The 20,663-nt window shown below is 39.1% G+C and overlaps 1 protein-coding gene across 1 annotated transcript; it reads right to left on the reverse strand.

Annotated features, from left to right (window-relative positions):
- Nucleotides 1-312: 312 nt before the first annotated feature.
- On the reverse strand, nt 313-20,663 carry Tmem64 (transmembrane protein 64; the record flags this gene model as incomplete). The annotated part of the gene is made up of 3 exons (XM_008827638.3): nt 313-3,952; nt 7,989-8,144; nt 20,052-20,663. Coding segments are annotated over 3 exons (960 nt in total), but the record flags the coding sequence as incomplete, so codon positions are not given.

A 20,663-nucleotide genomic window follows, 5' to 3' on the forward strand; every position in this document is an offset into this window, starting at 1 on the left:
CAATGTGCCCTCAAAGAAACTGTCAGAGAACTAGATAGAGAGTTTTTAGACTTTATGAAAAACATCAAAAGACTAATAACTAATGAGTAGATGACATTTTGGGACTGGAGGGACTAGAAAAAAACCCAAAGAGCAAATGCCAACATGAGGTATCAGAATGACTTCTCCACAGGGCCTCCTCTATAATCCTAAGCACCCAGATTGACTGTTGGCATTACCATTCCTAGGAGGGCATCCTCCCTTCCCCCTGAATTGCTCCTGCCCATGGACGTGTCTTTACATCCATGGGAAAGAAAGAGAAGAGAGAAGAAAAATAAAATATTTTCTTTTATTTTCTTAGGCACACAAGTGGTTTGGGATACCAATTTTCAAGACATTCTACTGCTCAGAATTATCTACTGTAAACCTCAGCCACCTCTGAGAACAGTTTCCAGCAATCACTTTGCAGTTCTGAAGTACCAGGTTATGATACAGTTATGAAAAGTCAATGGTGTCTGTTCAAAATGTGAGTTTATTTGAACTCCTGAGTTTTAAAAATCCTATGAAAGTAATTCTTCTCCCTTTTTTAATGGCTCCTTTTTTTAATGGCTTTTCAGCTTAAAGCAATGACCTTTAAAAAATAACCTAAATACCTTATTACAACAGAAACCAGAGACATCCAATTTAGAAGCCAGACAGTATTATACTGAGTATCATTCAGAGACTAGGAGAAGCCTTTAGTTGAAACAAAAATCTCACCACCAAGGCCATCAACCTTACACTTGTTCCCCAGGTACATAATAAACCTCTTTTTCTCTTCAAATGCTCTTTGGCTGTGAACAACATGGGTTTATCACACAGCACAGATTTACCTGCACAATGTTGCACACACCTAGCAACTTTTAAGAATTGTAAAAATCTGGGTAGCATGGTCAAGTGGTCTAAGAATTGTAAAGAGAGTCTCACAGGTAACGAATTTAAGTCATAGCAACTTCCCCAGGAAGAGTCTAAATCACTATCACAGGTTAACATACAGTGATGCTGGGGATATTGAATGTACCTCAGCCACTTAGTTTGTTTACAGTGAGGGCAAATAAGAACACTGAACTTAATAGCCTCCCAAGGAAGAAACTGTCTTAGTGTCATACAGTTGACCATATGGGGAAAACCACTGTACAACAGTGTGTAGCTGGTTACAGTGCATCAAGGGTAAGTATGGCTGACTATGAATAAATCTAGTCATTTCTGAATATAAACTCAAAATGCTCATTCTAATGACAGATACCTAGTGATATTTTCACAAAGCACACAGATTTCAAGTTGTTCACAATTCAGATGATCAAATAAAAATGACATAAAAGCTCAGTAAATATATACATGGTTTTAAAAAGAGGGAAATTACTCCTTAAATGAGTATAAACCAACTTTATACTGCACTTAGTCTGAAAAAACAAAACATTCCATTTCTGTGATTCTGCATGACTGTAGGTATCTCATGAACATCTATTACTATAGGCAGTATCTGGGCAACATGAAAATGCTGCGTGGAAACTGTTGCTGCCATAAGTCTAGGGTGCGAGGCCAAACACAGAATAGGGCACGGCTATGCTATGCACAGATTACACTGAATAAAACTCAAGCATCAGATTCCCCCATCGAACAGTAGGGCAATAATGGACTGCTATTTACTGGGAGACTGGAACTACTGAAGACAAGGAAAAGCACAGTCAGATCAGTGTGTGGAAATGGTCAATTCATACGATTATAAAAAAATGGATGATTTATTATATAAAATTATGATTGGCAGAATACAGAAAAATTATTTCTTTTACCTTTATATATTTAGTGTAAGAACCAAGCAAAGTGTTAACATCTGGAAAAACTAATTACAGACTACCAAAAGGTATTCATTTGGTGGTTATTCAAGTCACAAATGCTAAGTAAAGAAATGTACTTCAAAACACACAAACTGTAAAACAGGCATGAAAACAGAGATCTTACATGATTCCTTTAAAAAATGACAAATGAGAAATAAGAAAAATGTGGTCAAGTTTGATCAAGACCAAAAAGAATAAATCAAATGTATTATTCATTGGGATTGTTAAGCTAAAGTAATTTTTAAAAAACTAAATAGGCAATGAGACTCAAAAAGGATATAAAACTGTTTTTCTACCAGTAACAGAAAGATTTGGAAGTCAGTCACATGCTGCAGACTGGGTGCCTCTCAGAACAGTTACATTCATCTTCTACTGTTACTTAAAGGCCAAAGAATGTATGCATTGGGGAGGGGAGGGGAGGAAGAAATCTGAATAGGGCAAAAATCTTATGTACTAAAATGACCAAATTCTTCTCTAGCATAAGGCTAGAAAAACCTGCTTGCAATGGATTCCTTTGTACTTCAGCAATAAACCAGGACAAAGATTTTACTGTAAGGAAAAGGTGACAGAGAGGTCTCTGCTATGTTGGCATATTCATGGCAAAAAAGTTACCAGAAAATTTGCACATATTACTACAATCTCATTTGTAACAAAAACAACAAATCATTAAGTTCACAATTATTTTAAAAATAAAACTAATTAATGAATACACATCATATGAATCACAGGCTGAATTATTGTATTCTATAGTCCTAAGTGCTGTTAATAAATACACTTGGTTCATGCTACGAGGGAAAGAATCCAGACACTTAATTTCACATTTCAGAATTCCTGAGTCTTATCAGGGAAAAAGGAGTCCCAAACCCCCAACCAAACTTATCAATAGTAGAGCAAATAACACAACACGGGCATATTATATAGTTTTAAAGCTGAAGACTACGGAGACAGATATATAAGTACTTTAATGGAACTATAAACATGGTTTTAAAGCTTTTTTTTTTTTTAAACAAGGCATACTGACTAAACAAGGCCACCTGAGTGACATCATATCAATGATGGGAAGCCCACCATTTTAAAGGAATATTAAATTTATTTCAAAGCCTAATTATCAATATAAAAAGGAAAAATGATTTAGTAAGAGTGCAATGGGGCAGCCCTTTGATAAAAAGTCTAATAAGGATAAAACCAATATAATTTAATTAAAATGTGGGTTTTAATTCTGAGCCACCACTCACTAAATAATTTCCCTTTGCTTTGCATATTACACAGTGAAAATAAAAAGGAATCTTAAGAGCACTTCAGTCCCACAATGTAGGATTTAAGCTTGTGTCAAAAGGTGAAAATGGCCCTGCCAGTGATGAGATGCTTGAGGAAATACATTCAACTGAAATAAGTCTACTTTCTAACAAGCAAGGAAAAGGGAAGCAAAGTTCTCCCACTTAAAACAATAAAACAAGCATAAAAACACCATGGTTTACCCCTTCTGGAAAGGCTACCTAAGCAAAGAACACCCAATAATATGACACATTAGAACTGCATACGTTTACTCATGTTTAAAGTAAAGATGGAAGCATACAACTATTTGTGAACTTTATAAATACACTAAACAGAAAAAAATATTTGGGTTACTTCCCTGTTCATAAGTTCCAGCAATAAAACAATTCAAAAACACTAAAGTGCAGACCTTCAGGCCATAACAGGTATGATAAAAAGTTGCAGCCAAAGCTGCATCTACTTTACATTTACAGATCCAGAAAATGATTCTTGCTTTTAGAAAATTGTGCAATGTAAAAACTAGTCAGTTTTGTCTGTGCCATATCGCGAACAGCATGCAGCCAATGCCGAAGTGGCTGCTAGGCCCGAACAGCACACTAGGCTCTTGACCACCAAACATTTCGTAAGAATCATACAATATTGATTCCACCTCCAGAGAATGTTAGGGTCCTCTTGTTGTAGAATGAAGAGCCACTGGTATTTGGTTGATTGCCTTTAACCAGAGAGGTTTTCAGTTCCATCTCACAAGCTACGATAGCTGCATTCAATTCCACTTGAGCTCGATGGACTACATAAAACATGAGGCCGATGCTTATAATAATCTGTGAAAAAAAAAAAGAAATACCAGTTACTAAGATTGGATCCAAGAAAAGCAAATGAATTCAATGAACACTTGGCTTAGAAATGGTTCACATGAAATGTTTCTTACAAGTAGCATATTTTAAACAGTTCACAGTTATGTTCTCCCTTTTCATTTCTCTGGGAAGTGTAGGAGAAAGCCTAAAAGCTACTTATTTATTATATTATAGCATCAGATAAATACATACCAAACATATCCTTTCTGGATATTTTCACTGTGTAAAACACAAAAAGTAACTTGCTTGATACAAAACAACCTTATCCCTTTGCTAAATTATCTCAGAAATCATCCTTCAAGAAACAAAAAAGTGAAATCTTTTTCAATAAAATTAACATAGTATTAGATATCTTTGTATAACTGTAATGTCCACAGGTATTTCTATGCTCAGAGAGAAGAACTGCCATATGTATATGAACTAACAGATACAAACAAAATAAAAAGTATTCATGATCACTTTAAATGAAATACAGGCCACATATGGTAGCACACACCTGTAAGCCTAGCACTTGGGAGGCAGAAGTAGGCAGGGTTTAAGGCCAGCCTAATCTTCACAGCCAGTTCCAGGCTAACCAGGGCTATATAGCAAGAGCCTGTCTCAAAAAAACAAAAACAATAAATAAAAAATAAATAAATAACAAAGAAAAAAAATCTAAAATAGTCCAAAAAAATTAACAAGACACTGGGAACATGAAACTGTACTTAGCGGAAAAAAAAAATTGGGAAATATGATTTTTAAAAGGTAGTCAGAGAGACAACAGAAAAAGCATTAAACTGATTAAACTGAAAATTCGTTTACTGAAAATTCGTTGGCTAATTAGCCATTGACTGAAGTTGTGATTTCAGGAAAGTCCCTTAAACAGTCTTCAGTTTCCTATTGATAGGAATATAGAGCATTTAAGCAGTCCACGTCTTCTAAATGGTCCTCATCTTATAAATGACTTATTCTAAAGTCCATTTGTAAATCAGTTTTTTAGAGTAGAACAAACATAGCAGTTATTGTTTCCAAGAAGGCTGCTCTAGTGGCACCACAAAATAACACTGTCTCTTCAGTTGACCCTTCTGTATTTATAAACTGTATTCTAAATCTAAGTTAAGGGAGGCAAGGGAGGGAGGAGTAAGCAGGACAGAATATGGCTATGAAAGGGCTAAGTCCTCCCAAACTTGTACAGTGCAGTACATGAGTTCCCACTGCTCAAGGCAGTACCTCGGCCATCATAAAAGTAGGTTTCTAAATACTTTGCTTCGGTTCTCCTAAAAGAAAAAAGATACACTTACTGAAAACTCAAAGTGTGATACTTATCAGCAGACTGTAAGGCCATGCAAAGAAATAGAGACAATGTTAAGAGAAAGTATGCTAAAGGATGTATGTGAAGAAGATGCTAAGTTCTACTTAAGACACACTGAATTGGAGGTGCTTAGCCGACACAGGCTAGGGAAAGAAGGCTGGACTAAACACATGTGTGGGAGGCAGAGACATAAATGAGCTTATCAGCAGTTTATGTGAAAATATTTGGGAATATGGATTTAGGGGTGAAAAGTAAAGACAATAAGCGTAAAAGTAGGGCAGAGGGGACCAAGAGAGGGATATCAAGGAATCAAGAGGGAGAAAGTTGTAATAATGAAGGCACAAAGCAGTCTTAGGAAGCTAGGGGATCCAGCTGCAGAGTGATTTGAATTAGACAAAGTTAATGATAGTCTATTTTCAGGAAGAGAAGCTACAGGAGGCCATGGCAGCCACTGAGAGGGAAGGTCAGATCCAGTGAAAAACTTTCTCAGGCCCTGCCTGCAGGGGACACCTGTATTCAGGAAGGCCTCAGCTCCCTTCTGAAGACAATGGCCTGACACTATGTACTCTGTAACATGCACTCACCTACATCCTTAACCTCTTGAAATATAAAAGAAATAGAAACAGGAGGTATTAACAATTGTTCTTAAGTTTCTCTTATTGAAATGAAATGAGAGAGTACAAGCAGAAGGTGGGGAAGGACAAGCCCCCTAACACTATGTACTCTGTAACATGCACTCACCTACATCCTTAACCTCTTGAAATATAAAAGAAATAGAAACAGGAGGTATTAACAATTGTTCTTAAGTTTCTCTTATTGAAATGAAATGAGAGAGTAGGCAAGCAGAAGGTGGAAGGACAAGCCCCCCCCCAGAAAGCGAAGTGTCTCTGGTAATACCTGCTAGAAAGCAGGCAGCAAAAGAGAGGAGTAGATCTCTTAGGTGGAATGAGGGGCTTCCCATGTGAAGTGTCTGACTTCTCCATGGAGGAAGGACACAGGCGGTTTATTGATGACAACGAGGGAAGTGGGGAAAGGAACCAAACCTGTGAAGACAGACTGCTCAGGATTATTATTCCCATATACGAGCAGGGGACTAAGATGATGGAGGAAGTGGCAGGAATGTAGGGCAGTGCTGATAAACAGGGTGCAAACTTGTACCCATGAATTGTATATTACCCATCTGCTTGGGGTGACTCTGACCCCAAAGAACAAACACAAAGCAGATCAACTTTGGGCTTACTGGGATTGGAGTTCTGGTAGGTAAGAATTAAAATAATACAGAGCCTGGGAAAGAATGAGTAACTAATAATCCATGCTGGTGTCAGGGCAAGGACAGCCATGGCTCCCTCTGAACATCGCATTCTCTCTAGGTTGGTGGCTATGAAACTCAAGCTAATTGTCTATGGCTCATTTCTAGCAAACAGAAAGACTAATAAGTACGCTTACTCTATTACCTTTCTGAAAGCTTCGCCTCTTCTCCTTTGCTAGCTTCCCCTTTGACGTATTTCTTCCTACTCTCCTGTTTTGTAATTCAGTGACATTAAATCCTTCCTGAAGCAGCTGAAAGTGTAACTAGTATCAGTAGATCAAACCAAAGCATTGTTGCTGCTACTTTTTTTTTTTTTTTCCTATAAATTCCTGGGGTAAGAATTACAGGTCCTTTCCTTCCTGTGATGTATGGTAAGTTTAAATTGCCAGCTCAAACAACAGCAACAAAATTACTGGATAAGGGGCTGGAAACATGGCTCAGCAGTTAAGAGCATCTGCTGCTCTTGCAGAGGACCAGGGTTTGATTTCCAGCACCTATATAGTAGCTAACAACCGTCAGTTAACTCCAGTTCCAGGGGATCGGATACTCTCTTCTGGCCTCTGTGGGTACTGCATGGATGTAGTACACTTACACAGATGCAGGAAAAATACTCAAAACACATAAAATAAAAATAACTAAATTTAAAAAAAATTTATATTTCTCTATAAAACATGATTCTATAGTTTTAAGAGGCACTAGATTACAGTTGAGTAATTTACAAAGATTCATAAAAATGTAGCTTCAATAATGAAAATGAGTGTGAGCTACTAAGGAACTCTACTCAAATATAATTTAAATCTATATATTCCAATAGATTACTCACATCTAGGAAACTAAGAAAATGATACATGTTTAATATATCTTTAAAAACTCCATCTAAGAATGCAGAACTCTACGGTAACTTGGCGTGGTCACAAACAGTAAATTATTATTACATTATACTGTAGGTATAATGCATAAAGCTAAACATCATGTGATTAGCATGTTATAGCCATACAAACAAAGCAAATAACACAATTCTAAACTTATATTCTGGGTACTTAAAAAAAAAAAAAGTTCTGAGGGGGAAAAATCATAAAGGAAAATAAAAACCAATTCTTTGAATTTTAAATATTATAAAATTTTTCTAAAAGCAAGCTTTTGTACACTGTCACAACACTTTAAAAATAATCCCTGTGAAATAAATCTTATTTTTATGATTCTTTTTTAAGAAAATAGTTAAATAGTCAATATGAAGTCTACATGCTTCCATATATCCATTTAATTAAAAAATATTGTCCAAATGTAAAGAGCTACCTAAAAAGGATCTTGTTTTTGATTCTGTTATATTCAATGAAATGTTGGATTTAAGTCAGCAATACAAAGAAGGAGTAAAACCAGACAACTCTTGGCCTTGAACTCACCTGTAAACAAAAAACAAAATAACTGCTAACACTCTGTTCTGCAATGACATCATCCATTGTCCGCAGGGTGGTACCCAAGTAAGAATTCAGAAGCTGAGTCGGAAGCAGTCCAACTGAAGATGCCATAAGATAGTTGGGTAATGAAAGGTCAGTAATCTAGAAAGTAGATTAAAGGAAATTTGTTAGTAAGTAAAACAAGTCACAAAATGTGTATCTAAGTCTTGTTACTGTTTTCTCTTCCAGGTAGAGAGTTGAAATACTTATGAAGCATACTAATTTCTTTAAGTGATTATCAAAGGAATATAAACTATAATTTAGAATGAAATAGCAAAAATTTAATATTCTATTATCCTGCTACTCAAAAAGAATATTAGCAATTGTTTTTTCTCAACTGTTAATAAAAAACACACAGAGATTACTATGCAGAAAATTCTCTAGATCTCCCCACATTACTACACAGGCATAAGCATTTTTTACATGGCTGTGGGGTCACTGTGCTCTGAAGACAGGTAACAATGGAGCGGCATTGCAGGCCAGTGAGTTACTGTCTTACATTTTTCCATTTGTAACATAAAAATAATTGTCACCCTAAATTCAGGAAGATTAGCATTGCTTACCTCTTTGTCTCTACAGGATGATGTTTGTTTTTTGTTATTAAAAAACAAACAAACTGCAAAACCACCATGAAAACCTTAGCATATTCACCTGTGTGGAAGTCAGCATATTCCCAAGGACTCAATTTCTAGTACGTATGATCTAGACAATCCTTTCCCTAAATGTGGGCTGCATCTTGCTGGCTTCTTAGCCAACAGACTCTAGCAGACAGGATGAGAAATCACTTCTAAGATTAGGTTATGAAAAGAAGGTCTTCCATCTCCTCCCGAAGCAGGCCAGCTGCTGCACTGTAAAAGTTCTTTGGAGAAACACATGTAGAAAGAACTGGTTGCTTCTGCCAGCAGCTAGCAAAGGCCTGTAGTCTGCCAAGAGCCACAAGAACGAGCCTGGAAAAGGGTTCTCTGCCAATCAGACCTTAAGATGGCTGGAGCCCTGGCCAATGACTGACTGCACAAATATGAGGAAGCAAGTCAGACTCCAGTTGCACAGGGATTCCTGACCCACAGAAACCACTACTGAATTTGAAGTTATCTGTTACACAACAATAACAAACATGCATCTCAAGTTATTTTAGGATAGATCACTAAGAGCAGAATTACTTCTTGACACTACAGTCCAAATTGTTCACGGTGAGTTATGTATCTGTCAGTAAAGACAAATATGTCCATCACTCTTACTAACTTGAGTGGTAATTTCAATCTTCTGTAGCTTGAGAAGGTAAAAATGTTTCCTCATGATATAATCGGTAGGTACTGTTTCATTTATATTGACAGGAGCTTTTATCTAATTTTCATTTCTTTATGGTTTTACTTGTTAGCCTTCAGGTTTCTTCCCAGCATGTTAACTATTTTCTCATTCATAAGAGTTCTTTACACAGAAAGAATACTGACTGGTATCTGTTATATTTAGAGTACCTTTTTTCCTTTGTTACTGTCCAGGCTGGTCTCAAACTCCTGAACTCCAATGACCCTCCCACCTCTGCCTCCCCAAGTAGCTGGCACCACGGGCATGCACCACTGTGCTTGGCTCATCTTACAGAAACACATTTCTAAATATACAAGCAAATAGCAATGACTTCCTCCTCTGTGGCTTTTTCCATTGCTTTTAGTTTTATAGTCCTTTTTACTCTTTTCTGAGTTTTTACTTATTTTTCTGATAGTTCTCCTTTTCAATATTCATCACTATGCAATTCTGGATTTTACTCAGATAAAAAGAGAGGGTATTAGCTTTATTCCTTTCTCTTCCTAATATCTAACTTCACAAGCCTTATATACTGCATAATCAGCTTATCTATTTGTCTGTGACTTTATTATATATGATGCTACCATATGTAAAAGGGCCAATGAGGGACTCAAATGCTGATCATTCATTATTTCAAATCTTATACTGATATCAAACTGTTGTGAAGAATATCAGCACCTAACAAGGAATTTCTCACTCCCTTCAAAACCCTCTTCATTACTCTTAAGAATTACTTTGCCTATTCTCACTACTTATTCTTTTTTAAAATTTTATTTATTACTTTTATTTTATGTGTATGAGTGTACCGCCTGCAAGTAGGTAGGTGCACCTGTAACCCATGTCATGCAATGCCCATGGAGGTCAGAAGAGGGCGTTGGATTCCCTGGAACTGGATTTATGAACAGTTATTAGCCACTATATGGGTGGTGGGATTCAAACCAAGGTCCTCTGAAAGAGCAGCCAGTCCTCTTAACCACTGAACCATCTCTCCAGCCTTCATGACTCATTCTTATATATATCAGTCTACCATTCGAAAATCAGAAAGTAAATATTGTATTGGGATTGAGGATAATGAAGGTTGGTAAGGAGGAAATACCCAAAACATTTAGTATTCATATCAGAAATATTTAGATAAGTCTCAAAATCTTTAAACAGATTTTATTGAAGTTTGGCTGTTTAATTCACATGCCATGCATTTTAGTTTAGTTCTAATCATCTTTTACATTTCTATGCACTGCTACTGATTGTGGGAATAACTTATCCACACTCAACTTAAGTATTCTTTGTACATAAGAAAGTTATTATTCTTAGAAAAATCTTAAATTTTAAGTCTAGTATTTTAGTCAACTACCGACAGTTAATCTACAACTATAATCTAATAATCATTCAAGTTCTACTTTCATTATGGTTGCAGTCATCTGCAGCTACAGATGAATGGGAGATGCACCACTGCTGGTTTGGAGAGAACATTAGAGCAATGAGTTGTTAATTCACGTCATCTACCACTGATCCAATAACTGTCCATGCAAGATGACCTGATAGTTGCTGGAAAGAGACGTAAGACACAGAAACTATCATCAAAAGACACACAGGGACAAGTACATGTCAACTGCTATGGACACAGAAAGGGAGCCTTGAGAAAAACTATGCACAGAGCACTTAAGAACAGAGAGGAATCAAATTAGTTAAGGGAGTCAGAGCCAGGGGTAACTTCACAGAAAGAGTGACATTTGGAATGGACACTGCTAAGCATGGATTTGGCAGGCAACTGGCTGGCAGGCTAGATAGCTGCCGCGAGGAAGGCAGGTGTTCTAGGAAGAGCAGGAACAAGGACAACGTGGGAGGGAAAGTGCAGACCTCTTAATGAAGCTGGCAGTACATTTTGGATTGTTTACGAGGCATGTGCAAGGGAATCTTGAAAACTAAAGACAAGAACAGTGAAATGAAACCTGTTAGACTTGATGAAGGAGCAAGCTTCTGTCAGAGGAAACTTACAGGCGAGTTTACTCATAGGCACTTTCTTTAGAATAAACCTCTCAAGTGTATACAATGAGCAAACACAACAAAAATGAGGCATAAAGATCCTATGCTGCGGGTCGAACAAAACTACAGAAGTTATCTTTAAAAAAATATTGAGGGGACTGGAGCGATAGCCTAGCAGTTAGGTGTGCATGCGGCTCTTCCAGAGGACTTGAGTAGAGTTCCCATACCAGGTAGCTCATAACGAACTGTAACTCCAGCTACGGGGATCTGATGTCCTCTTCTGTCTTCCATGGGCACCTGCACTCACGGGCACATAACCTCACATACAAATGAACACACACACACTTAAAATTTAAATATTTTAAAAAATTGATGTTACATTCCAAAATGTCCAGTCTCCAAATGTAGGAGTTTCTCTAAACAGAGCCCATAATTGATATTCATAGAAGGCACCAAATAATATCCAAATGGGAATGCTACAAACAGATTTCAAAAATCCAAACAGACTCTGGCACTCAACTTTTTAACACAGCTACTGTCCAGCACTAAGCCAATGTTTATGGCTATTTCCATGATGGGACCTCATCTTAGGGAAAAAGTACTGCTACTATGTACTTCCTTTCTGTAAAGCTATTTAGCTAAAAGAAGCAAATAACTAATCTGAGATAATCGCTGTGAACAGTTTTGCTACCATGTTCAAGGATCTAACTACTGGAATATAGAATATCATAATACCATTTTTAAACTGTTAATTACATTATTGAAGCTAAAGATTCCAATTCTTCTGAATACAGCATTTCCTATAAGCCAAAAGCCTACTCAGAACCTGCATTTTGTTTCAGTTTTGACAAACACAATTTAGAGCTTCTATACAGACCTCCCTAATCTCCTGTTCCAAGTATGTCCTCACCCACAAAATTTTACATGTCTGTCACTTGTCCTACTTTCCAGAAAGATTAAAATCCATCTAAGGCAATTCCTGCCTAGAATGTCCTAGGACTTTGGCTAAGAGGTATCTTCCAATTTGAAAGAGCACATAGAAATCTAAGTCTAAGGCTTCACTGCTAACCTACTGGATAGTTTCTATGATTAGGGTGACTCTGATGAGAGTTTCAGAGATGGCAAATGCCACCTGATAGATATCTACATGTATCTGCATATTATATAGCTACTTTCCTAGGTTTTTTTTCATTTTATGTGTGGTTGTGCCTCAGTGTATGTATGTATACCATGTGTGTGCCATTTGCCTAGGGAGGCCAGAAGAGGGCACTGGGATTCACTGGAACTGGAGTTACAGGCAACTGTAATCAGCCCAAAGTGGGTCCTAGGAACTGAGCTGGATCCACTGCAAGAACAGCAAGTACTCTTAACTACTGGGCCATTTCTCCAGCTCTTATGACAGACACTCTTATCCCCAAAGTTACTGTGATTTACCTGAAGATGTAACTCAGAACCTACAGTCAATCTTCTTAGGCAGGGCAAAAAATACATTTCCTGGGGAATTATACTCCAGCACCTCTTTTTATGTTTACAGTTTTTACAGAGTTTTACATGCTCTAATTTAAAACCACTAAAACTTTGCATTTTACATAGAATACCTTGACATGGAGTTAGCAAAGAACATAAAGGCAATGTGTTCAAAAGATCTCAAATTTTACCCCTAACTCTGTTAATCAAATATCAGTTTTGGCAAATTATACATTCTTACACAGATGAGTTTCATGGACTATCCATCTAGGATGTTTATTGACAGTTACTGTTAAGGTATTAAGCACAATATACTCAATATTATATATATATAAAATAAACCTCTACATTGATTTTGTTAAAGTCAAAAAAGATTTAAATGACTAGCTTGTTCTTTTCATCTACTTACTGATAAATCATATGCTTTTCCTGTCCCCCAAGTTCTATCAGTGTTTCAGAAAAGTTGGAGAAGAGGAGAAAGAGCTCAAAAATGGTTTTCACTCTCAGGAAAATGAAAATTGGCTTAAGGGGTTAGGGGTGCAGCTCAGCTGGTAGAGTGCACACAAGAAGTCCTAGGTTCCACCCCTAGACTGACAGCCCACACCTATAATCCCAGCATTTGAGAGGTAGGAGAACTCTAAGGAGTTCTAGTGAGTTCAAGAGAAACCTGGGATACAGGAGACCCTGTGTCAAAAAAAACAAAACCCAAACTAAAAACAACCTAATTGTTATTCCCCACCCTCTGCAAATACTTCCTTCCTGTGTTCCCAATCATGGTTACCCTTGTCACAGAAGTCAGTCACACAGCAATTTCCCATTTCTCACCTCCAGTTACCTGCTATGTCCATGTTAAATGGTATCATCTAAATGTCTAAGGAAATCTACCCACCACCTAAACAGATTCCCATTCAGTGTTTTCTTTTCCAGTAAGACACACAAATGACTCCCATTCATTATCTATGTTGATTCCTGCAGAAATGTCTTTAAAATGTAAATCTAATCCTTTAAAATGTAAATCTAATCCAAATCTAATTCTGACCTGTGGCTACTTAAAGGGGCATTCTTCAGAATGTACTCTCCATTGCAGTCCAGCCTCTGTATGATGCTTTAGGTCCCAGGGTTTCAGCCATATCTAAATGCTCTTAGTTCCTAGCACATAATTGCTCTTTGCCCTGTAGGCCTCTTCGTTTTCTGGCAAGGACACTCTGGCTTCTTCCCACTCCCTTACTCCCTTAACTAGGGTAAATGTGTTCACTACTCCGTCATGGATTCCTCTAGGAACCCTTCTCTGATGTCCCAAGACAGCATTTAAGAAGTACTGGCAGGGGCTATGATGGAACACTTGAACACTGTAGTCCATGTCCCCTCACAGTAGGCAGCAACTGCAGGTCTCAGTCACCTTTTTGTTTATCCCTGGTCTGGACTAATTCTGTGAGGAAGGGACATATCTATGTTGTTCTTTATTATGCTCCTAGACCTCAGCATAAGGTCTACTAAATATTAGGAACTAAACATATGCTGATTGGAAGCTAAAAGTATGACCATCAAAACTGTTTTGTTTATAAATAGACAAACCACAAAGGTGGTTATTTATAAACATCTTGAGAAGTCTACTTGTAATTCACTACTTAGAAACCCTCAGTCCTAGGACACAAAAATTTGATTGCATTTAACACACAACTGCATTTTACTTCTGCTTAGTTTTTTTCTTGAAAACAGGTTATATGTGAGAACGTAAGGGCCTCTTTCCAACTGTAACAGCAGGAGCTTGGGCTCCGTAGGTATTTGTTGCAGTGACTCTAAAGCAGAAGTAGATAAACTTTTTCCATGAAGTGTGAAGGAGTAAATATTTTAGGCTTTCCAGCACAGGGTCTGTCTCAACAGCTGAACTTTGCTGCTTTACCTCAAAAAGAGCCACAAACAACACATAAAAGAATAACTGTATTCCAGCAACACCATGCTGTACAGATGCCAAAATTTGGCTTTCATATAACGTCTGTGTGCATGGAATACTATTCTTCTCATGTTTGTACAATCACAAAAAATGGCAAAAAAAAATTCTTAGTTTGTGCACCACGCAGCTTTGGGCTGTCATTTGCTGACTCTGTCTAACAGCTAACTCCTATGTAGAGCCTTACACAGTGTCTGCCATGGGAAGCCCCTGAGATGCTCTCTACAGAAGGTGCTCAAGGACAGTGTTCCACAAGGACAGACCACTGAGGAACCAAGCTCTTCTACCATACCACTGCTCATCATTCACTAAGAATGCAGTCTTGGACAAGTTAGTTTACCACTCTCTATGCTTCAACTATCTCAACTGTAAGATGAGGATTACAGTTGATATGCGTATTAAATAAGGAATGTGTGCATGACAGAGGCCTGGTATTTTCTATGAGCAATATAGAGATTTGTTAAACTTAAAAACAAAAGGAGCTTCAATGTCCTTTTAGAATGCAGTAAAAAGAAATAGTAAATAATGAGCAAACTGTATTTTATCACAGCTTTGTAGATGTTATTAAACACATTGTAAAACAAGAAGTATAGCTCAAGCAGTAATTATAACTACTTCAAGATGGCTAAGTAAATATTTGAACCAAGTCTGATATAGATTATATTTGTCTTTTACATACCTCTGCCACTATATGCCTTTATACACCTCTGTCTTGAGAATGACACCTTCTCGGGGCTGGAGATGGCTCAGCGGTTAAGAACATTGGTTGTTCTTGCAGAAGACCTGGGTTCAAATCCCAGCACCCACATGGCAGCTAACAACTGTCCGTAACTCCAGTCCCAAGGGATCTGACAGCCTTCTGACCTCCGCGGGTATTGCAGAACACACGGGTGCACTTACCTACATGCAGGCAATACGCACATAAAATTAAAAAAAAAAAAGAATGACACCGTCTCAAAAGACTTGTGGTAATTATGGGTTTCACATATGTGAATCTGCTCTGCAAGTGGAAGTGTACAGTGTACACAACATGTGATGAAGATGGTCTAGTATACTATGCTTTAGGTTATTTTAGGATTCAAACATTAAAAGTTAATGACAACAAATTCCCCATGTAGATTTGTTTAAAAGAAGGAACCTCCAAGAATATTTGACTTTGTAAATTTTTCTTTGAAAGTCAACAAGATTTTCAGCAACTCCTACAGAGCAGCGTAACATCAGATCCCTCTGAAAATTACAAGCACCACTATGAATTCCATAAGCCATACAACCAATAACCATATAGTATTTTTCAATCAAAGGCAACATTTTACCGGAATTAACTTTAAAATGTAGGTCTCCAGGGGGCATCAGAGAGTAGACATTATGAGGGCCCTGATGTTTAAGTGCAGGATGGGATGCTATTCTCAGGAATGTTCTCGATTTTCAACTTCAGCAAAGCAGTTCTTCTAGGTGATTTTATCTTCTAGGTGACTTCATCTCTACATGTGTCAACAGTTCTCCTTACTGATCCAGAGTTCCCTGTACTAGAAATTCATAAAAGTGATGCCTCAAGTTTCCAGGCTAGAGTCAGGATTTCATTTGTTATGTTTAAATCAGAAAAATCAAGACTACTTCTGAGGATGTTGATGATTTTATAAGTTAAACATAAAAGGGCACACAGCAACTAACCATGGACTGGCAAGAAAAGAACCAGGCAAGAATGGAAAGAATTTATCCTGAGGGAAAATAAAACTGGCTTGAGGAATGCATGCAGGGGATTTAATAAGATCACATTTGTATTTGGAGAACTGTGTTTTGGTTAATGACGGGAGAGCTTAAGTGTGGAGCAGAAGGCAGGAACTACTGGTGTGAGGTTGAGGTTTCTGAATCAGGGCAGAGGGTTGGACTAAAAGTTCAGAAGGCAAAATTCTAGCACTCAGGCAATGATGTAACCTGAGGGTTGGGGAAGGAGGAGGGTCAAGTGCCCAAGGCACTAAGACTACACTAGGTATGTGTGCCTGCCTCTCATTCCAGCACACCCAGCACTCCCATGAGGTTCATTATGACCATGAAACTTGGTCAGGCCAGGAAAAAGTGAGATCAGCTAAGGTGACACATTACAATCCAGAGTGTAATTCACTATCCACAGGAGCCAAGTGCATGACAGTGTCTCTGTCTGCCTGGTTCCCAGAGTAAACAAAGTCACTAAAACAAAAGCTCCTTACCCAAATGTAGTCTAACCTGGACATGCATCAAGCAGAGTGAGCAAACCTTTGCTTTCACCCACTGAGACTGGAGGTCCTTTCTGTCAGCCTAATTCAGTCTATCCTGAATAATCTAGTAAGAAAGCAATATGGTCATCTTAGATATGTCTAGTTAAGAACAGTACTCAGTAACACATAAACTGTAAGTTTAGAAACTGGTTATAATGCACAGGAATACCTATAGATACAAGATTTCACCAAAGGCACTGTGGGAAGGGGAAGCTGTACTATTTCCCACAAGAAATGACAGGCAGGAAAATGTAAACACATAAACACCCTATCTCTTATAGCGTACACACCAATACTATAAAGTGTTATTTCTGTTTGAGTTTCAAACATGGCTTGTCAGCTTTTCTAGTACGAGAAGAATTATGGTTCACAGATGAGAAGCAAAGGAAGCTTCTTTCCTTCTTCCATACATGCAACTTTTACAACTAGTTCCTGCCTCTAAAACATAAATACAACTACCTTGACCACTAATAATAACAGCAGCTAGCAGTTATTTACAAGTACCTACAGGCCAAGCAAAATAATGCCTTCACAACAGTAGCTTATTCAATACTCCTAACACTACTTCATTTTACAAATGAAGAAGCTTGGAGTTCACACAGCGGGAACCAAGTGAGGACTGTTTTCAAAACTTGCGCTTCCCATGACCTCCATACCTAACTTCCTCTTGGACATGTATTTTTTATTCATGAACAGTGAGAAAATGAGAAAGGAGCTTTAACTGGAAGGTAAGGGGGAAAAAACAACCCTCTCAAAGATTCAAAGATAGGGAGGAAAGTAGAAAACAAAAGAAGAATACTGGGCAGGAATGAAGGGTATGAGGTAGAGAGGGTGTTGACAGAATATTCTAGAGGGCCAAAGGGAAAAATCAGGCTAAAGGTAACATCACCCTATACTATGCTCTCTTCCTCTCGCATATCCTGGGCTAACAGCATACAACTACTTATGGCTCAAAGGGCTTCTTCTATGAGGAGAAGGTTTAGGATGAAGAGGATTATCAGACCATGCTTAGTGGCTTTCTCAACCCACCCTGCTTCTGGCTATTTTTTTTTTTTAAAATAAGATGTACCTTACCAGCTGATTATTGGTTCAGACTATAGCTCTGTGCCTTATGGGTAACTGTACAAGTTCCTAGCTAGATGAGTCTCCATTTCTTTCTTAGTAAAATGATAATGATACCCATTTCAATAGTTTTTCTTTTCTTTTTCTTCTCATGACTACCCAAGGCCAAAATGAAAGTCACCTAACCCCTTGTTTTAACCTCAACTACATATTTAAATCATTCACAAATTTAATACGTAAGAGACATTAGAAAAGGAAAATGTAACACTGTCAATCAATGTCTTCCTCAATATCCATGGCTTTCTCAGGCAGTAAATATACCATGAAGATGTGGGCTGAGGTTCTACTCAGGCCACAGTTCAAAGTTTGACTCCATTATTTATTGACCATCTAGGTGACCTTGGTCAGTAACAACACAAAGAGCAAACAGTGGATAACATAAGCCAGCTTGTGCTTGCAAGCCAGCCTGTTGCATGCACTCATCTTCCGTAATCTTAGTGGCCTAGCCAACAAGTTCAACTACTTTCCTCATTTTACAAAGAGAAATTGAAGCGTAGAGGGAAGAGGCAACTTTGGCCACCAAGGTCGCCAGATTCTAAGAGGGTAGGACTCCACAGCACCAGCCTAGTGCTCTCAATTAGTAGGCAGTCTATCAGATCCACACAATCATTTCGGCAGGACTCGCTAAGAGACTGAAAATAATACCTGGAAAAAGCTAAGGATAGTAGTTGCCACACAGCTGGCAGTTGAGAAAAGTTTTATTGGAGGACAGAAAACAAATGATTAGAATAAATCTATGCAGGTCTCTGGACTCCAATCATTTTCAAAGTCTTGGTACAGCTGAGGCTGGTCACAATTTGTTTATATTGCACATGGTGAAATGGAACCAGTTTAAAGGCTGAGGTCAAACCACTGCTCCATCTCTTATACTTCCATGCAGTTTTCCCAGACTTGATGGGTTGAGCCCTTGGGGAATCTGTGTGAACTCCGTGGTTTAGAATCACTGAACTTCAGAAGCTCAGTCATTTGGACCCTTTACTTTAAAATGAAGTAAAAGCTGGGTGTGGTGACTCATGCTTGTAATCTCAGCACTAAGGAGGCTGAGGCAGGAGGATCACTACTGGTCTGAGGCCTCCCTGGGCTATATACAATGAGCTCCAGGACAGCCTGGGGTAGGGAATTAGAACACATCTTTAAAACCAAAAAAGGTCAGATACGCTTAATAATTTGTTCTAAAGTCATAAAGCTTCCCATCAGATGGTCACCTCCCCACTACCAGTGTTTCTTCAGTCACAAAGATGGAAACTAGCTACAGAACAAGCAGAATATAGGCATACAAGGATAACCATCTATAAATACTGTGCCCAGGAGAAGCAGGTGCCCACTGAGCACCAACATCTGTCCTAGGGAGTTTTAGTCACCACTCAATGATGTCAAAAGTTCTTCTCAAAGATAAACACGGTTTTTTCTTTTACATAGTATTACAGCAAATTACTTGAAGAAAAGCTGCCTGTTACAAATTTAGAAAACGCCAAGATATGTTGCCTACAGCTGTTCCCCCAAAGCTAGCTCCAAAGCATTCCTCAGCCCCAGGTTACCAGGAACTTGATCAAAACCCTGGGGGCATTTATGCAGGGTAGAGAGAGGGAGAGCTAGGGAGGTCAAGGAGAAGCGCTACAGCCCCAAAGCTGCCAAAGCTGCTTCAGAAATAAGATGGCAGAGGGACACTTTGATTTGTGTCTCCCTGGATCCAAATTTTTAAAATTTCATTTTTAATCAAACTCACATCCCTTAAAAAAAAGTTTGCTCTACTAGATCTACTGAGAACCCCGTGTTACCTGTACTTGTAGGATATATTTCTCGGGGTCCCATGGAAAGCAATCGTCGGCGTCTCTTTGTTGATATCCATCAGATGGAGCGGCCTCTCAGGGCAGTCAAAGGCCGCTGAAAGAGATCTGCAGAGGGCTAGGACGGCGGGACCCCACTTACCGAAAACACTGCATTCTGGAGCCCGAACGGTATGGGAGTCAGCCGGGCCAGCGCTACCACCTTCAGGCCGCTTCCCCCCTCCACGACGCGGATAACTGCACTCAGCTTGTCGCTGCTCTGGATGCGGGCGGCCACCCAGGCGGTGAGCAGCCGCTTGCAGACCACATGGGCGATGAAGGTGCCGATGAGGACGCCCACCACCATGAGCCCCATGCCCAGGACGAAGCCGTACAGGTAGCCGGCGGCCACGTTGAGCACGATGTAGCCCCAGCCGCAGGGGAACGACACCACGATGAAGCCCACGACGAAGAGCAGGACCCCGAGCAGCGAGTCGAGGCTCTCCACCCAGAGAAGGAGGTGCTGCAGATAGCGGCGGACCAGGGCCAGGGAAGCGAAGCACAGTGCGGCCAGCACGCACACCAGCACGAGGCTCCGGCACCAACAGGTGCTGCCGAGGCAGCAGCACCGCCAGCTTCTCACCTCGGCCACCCCGACCACCACGCCGCCGCCGCTCCCGGGGCCGCCAGCCCACGCCCCGGCCAGCGCCGGCAAGTCCAAGACCGCGGGCGGACCCTGGCGCTCCAGATAGGCGCCGAGTAGGGCGCCCGAGGC

The sequence above is a fragment of the Nannospalax galili genome, unplaced genomic scaffold, assembly GCF_000622305.1.
Source record: "Nannospalax galili isolate Female #2095 unplaced genomic scaffold, S.galili_v1.0 scaffold872, whole genome shotgun sequence".
NCBI lineage: Eukaryota > Metazoa > Chordata > Mammalia > Rodentia > Spalacidae > Nannospalax > Nannospalax galili.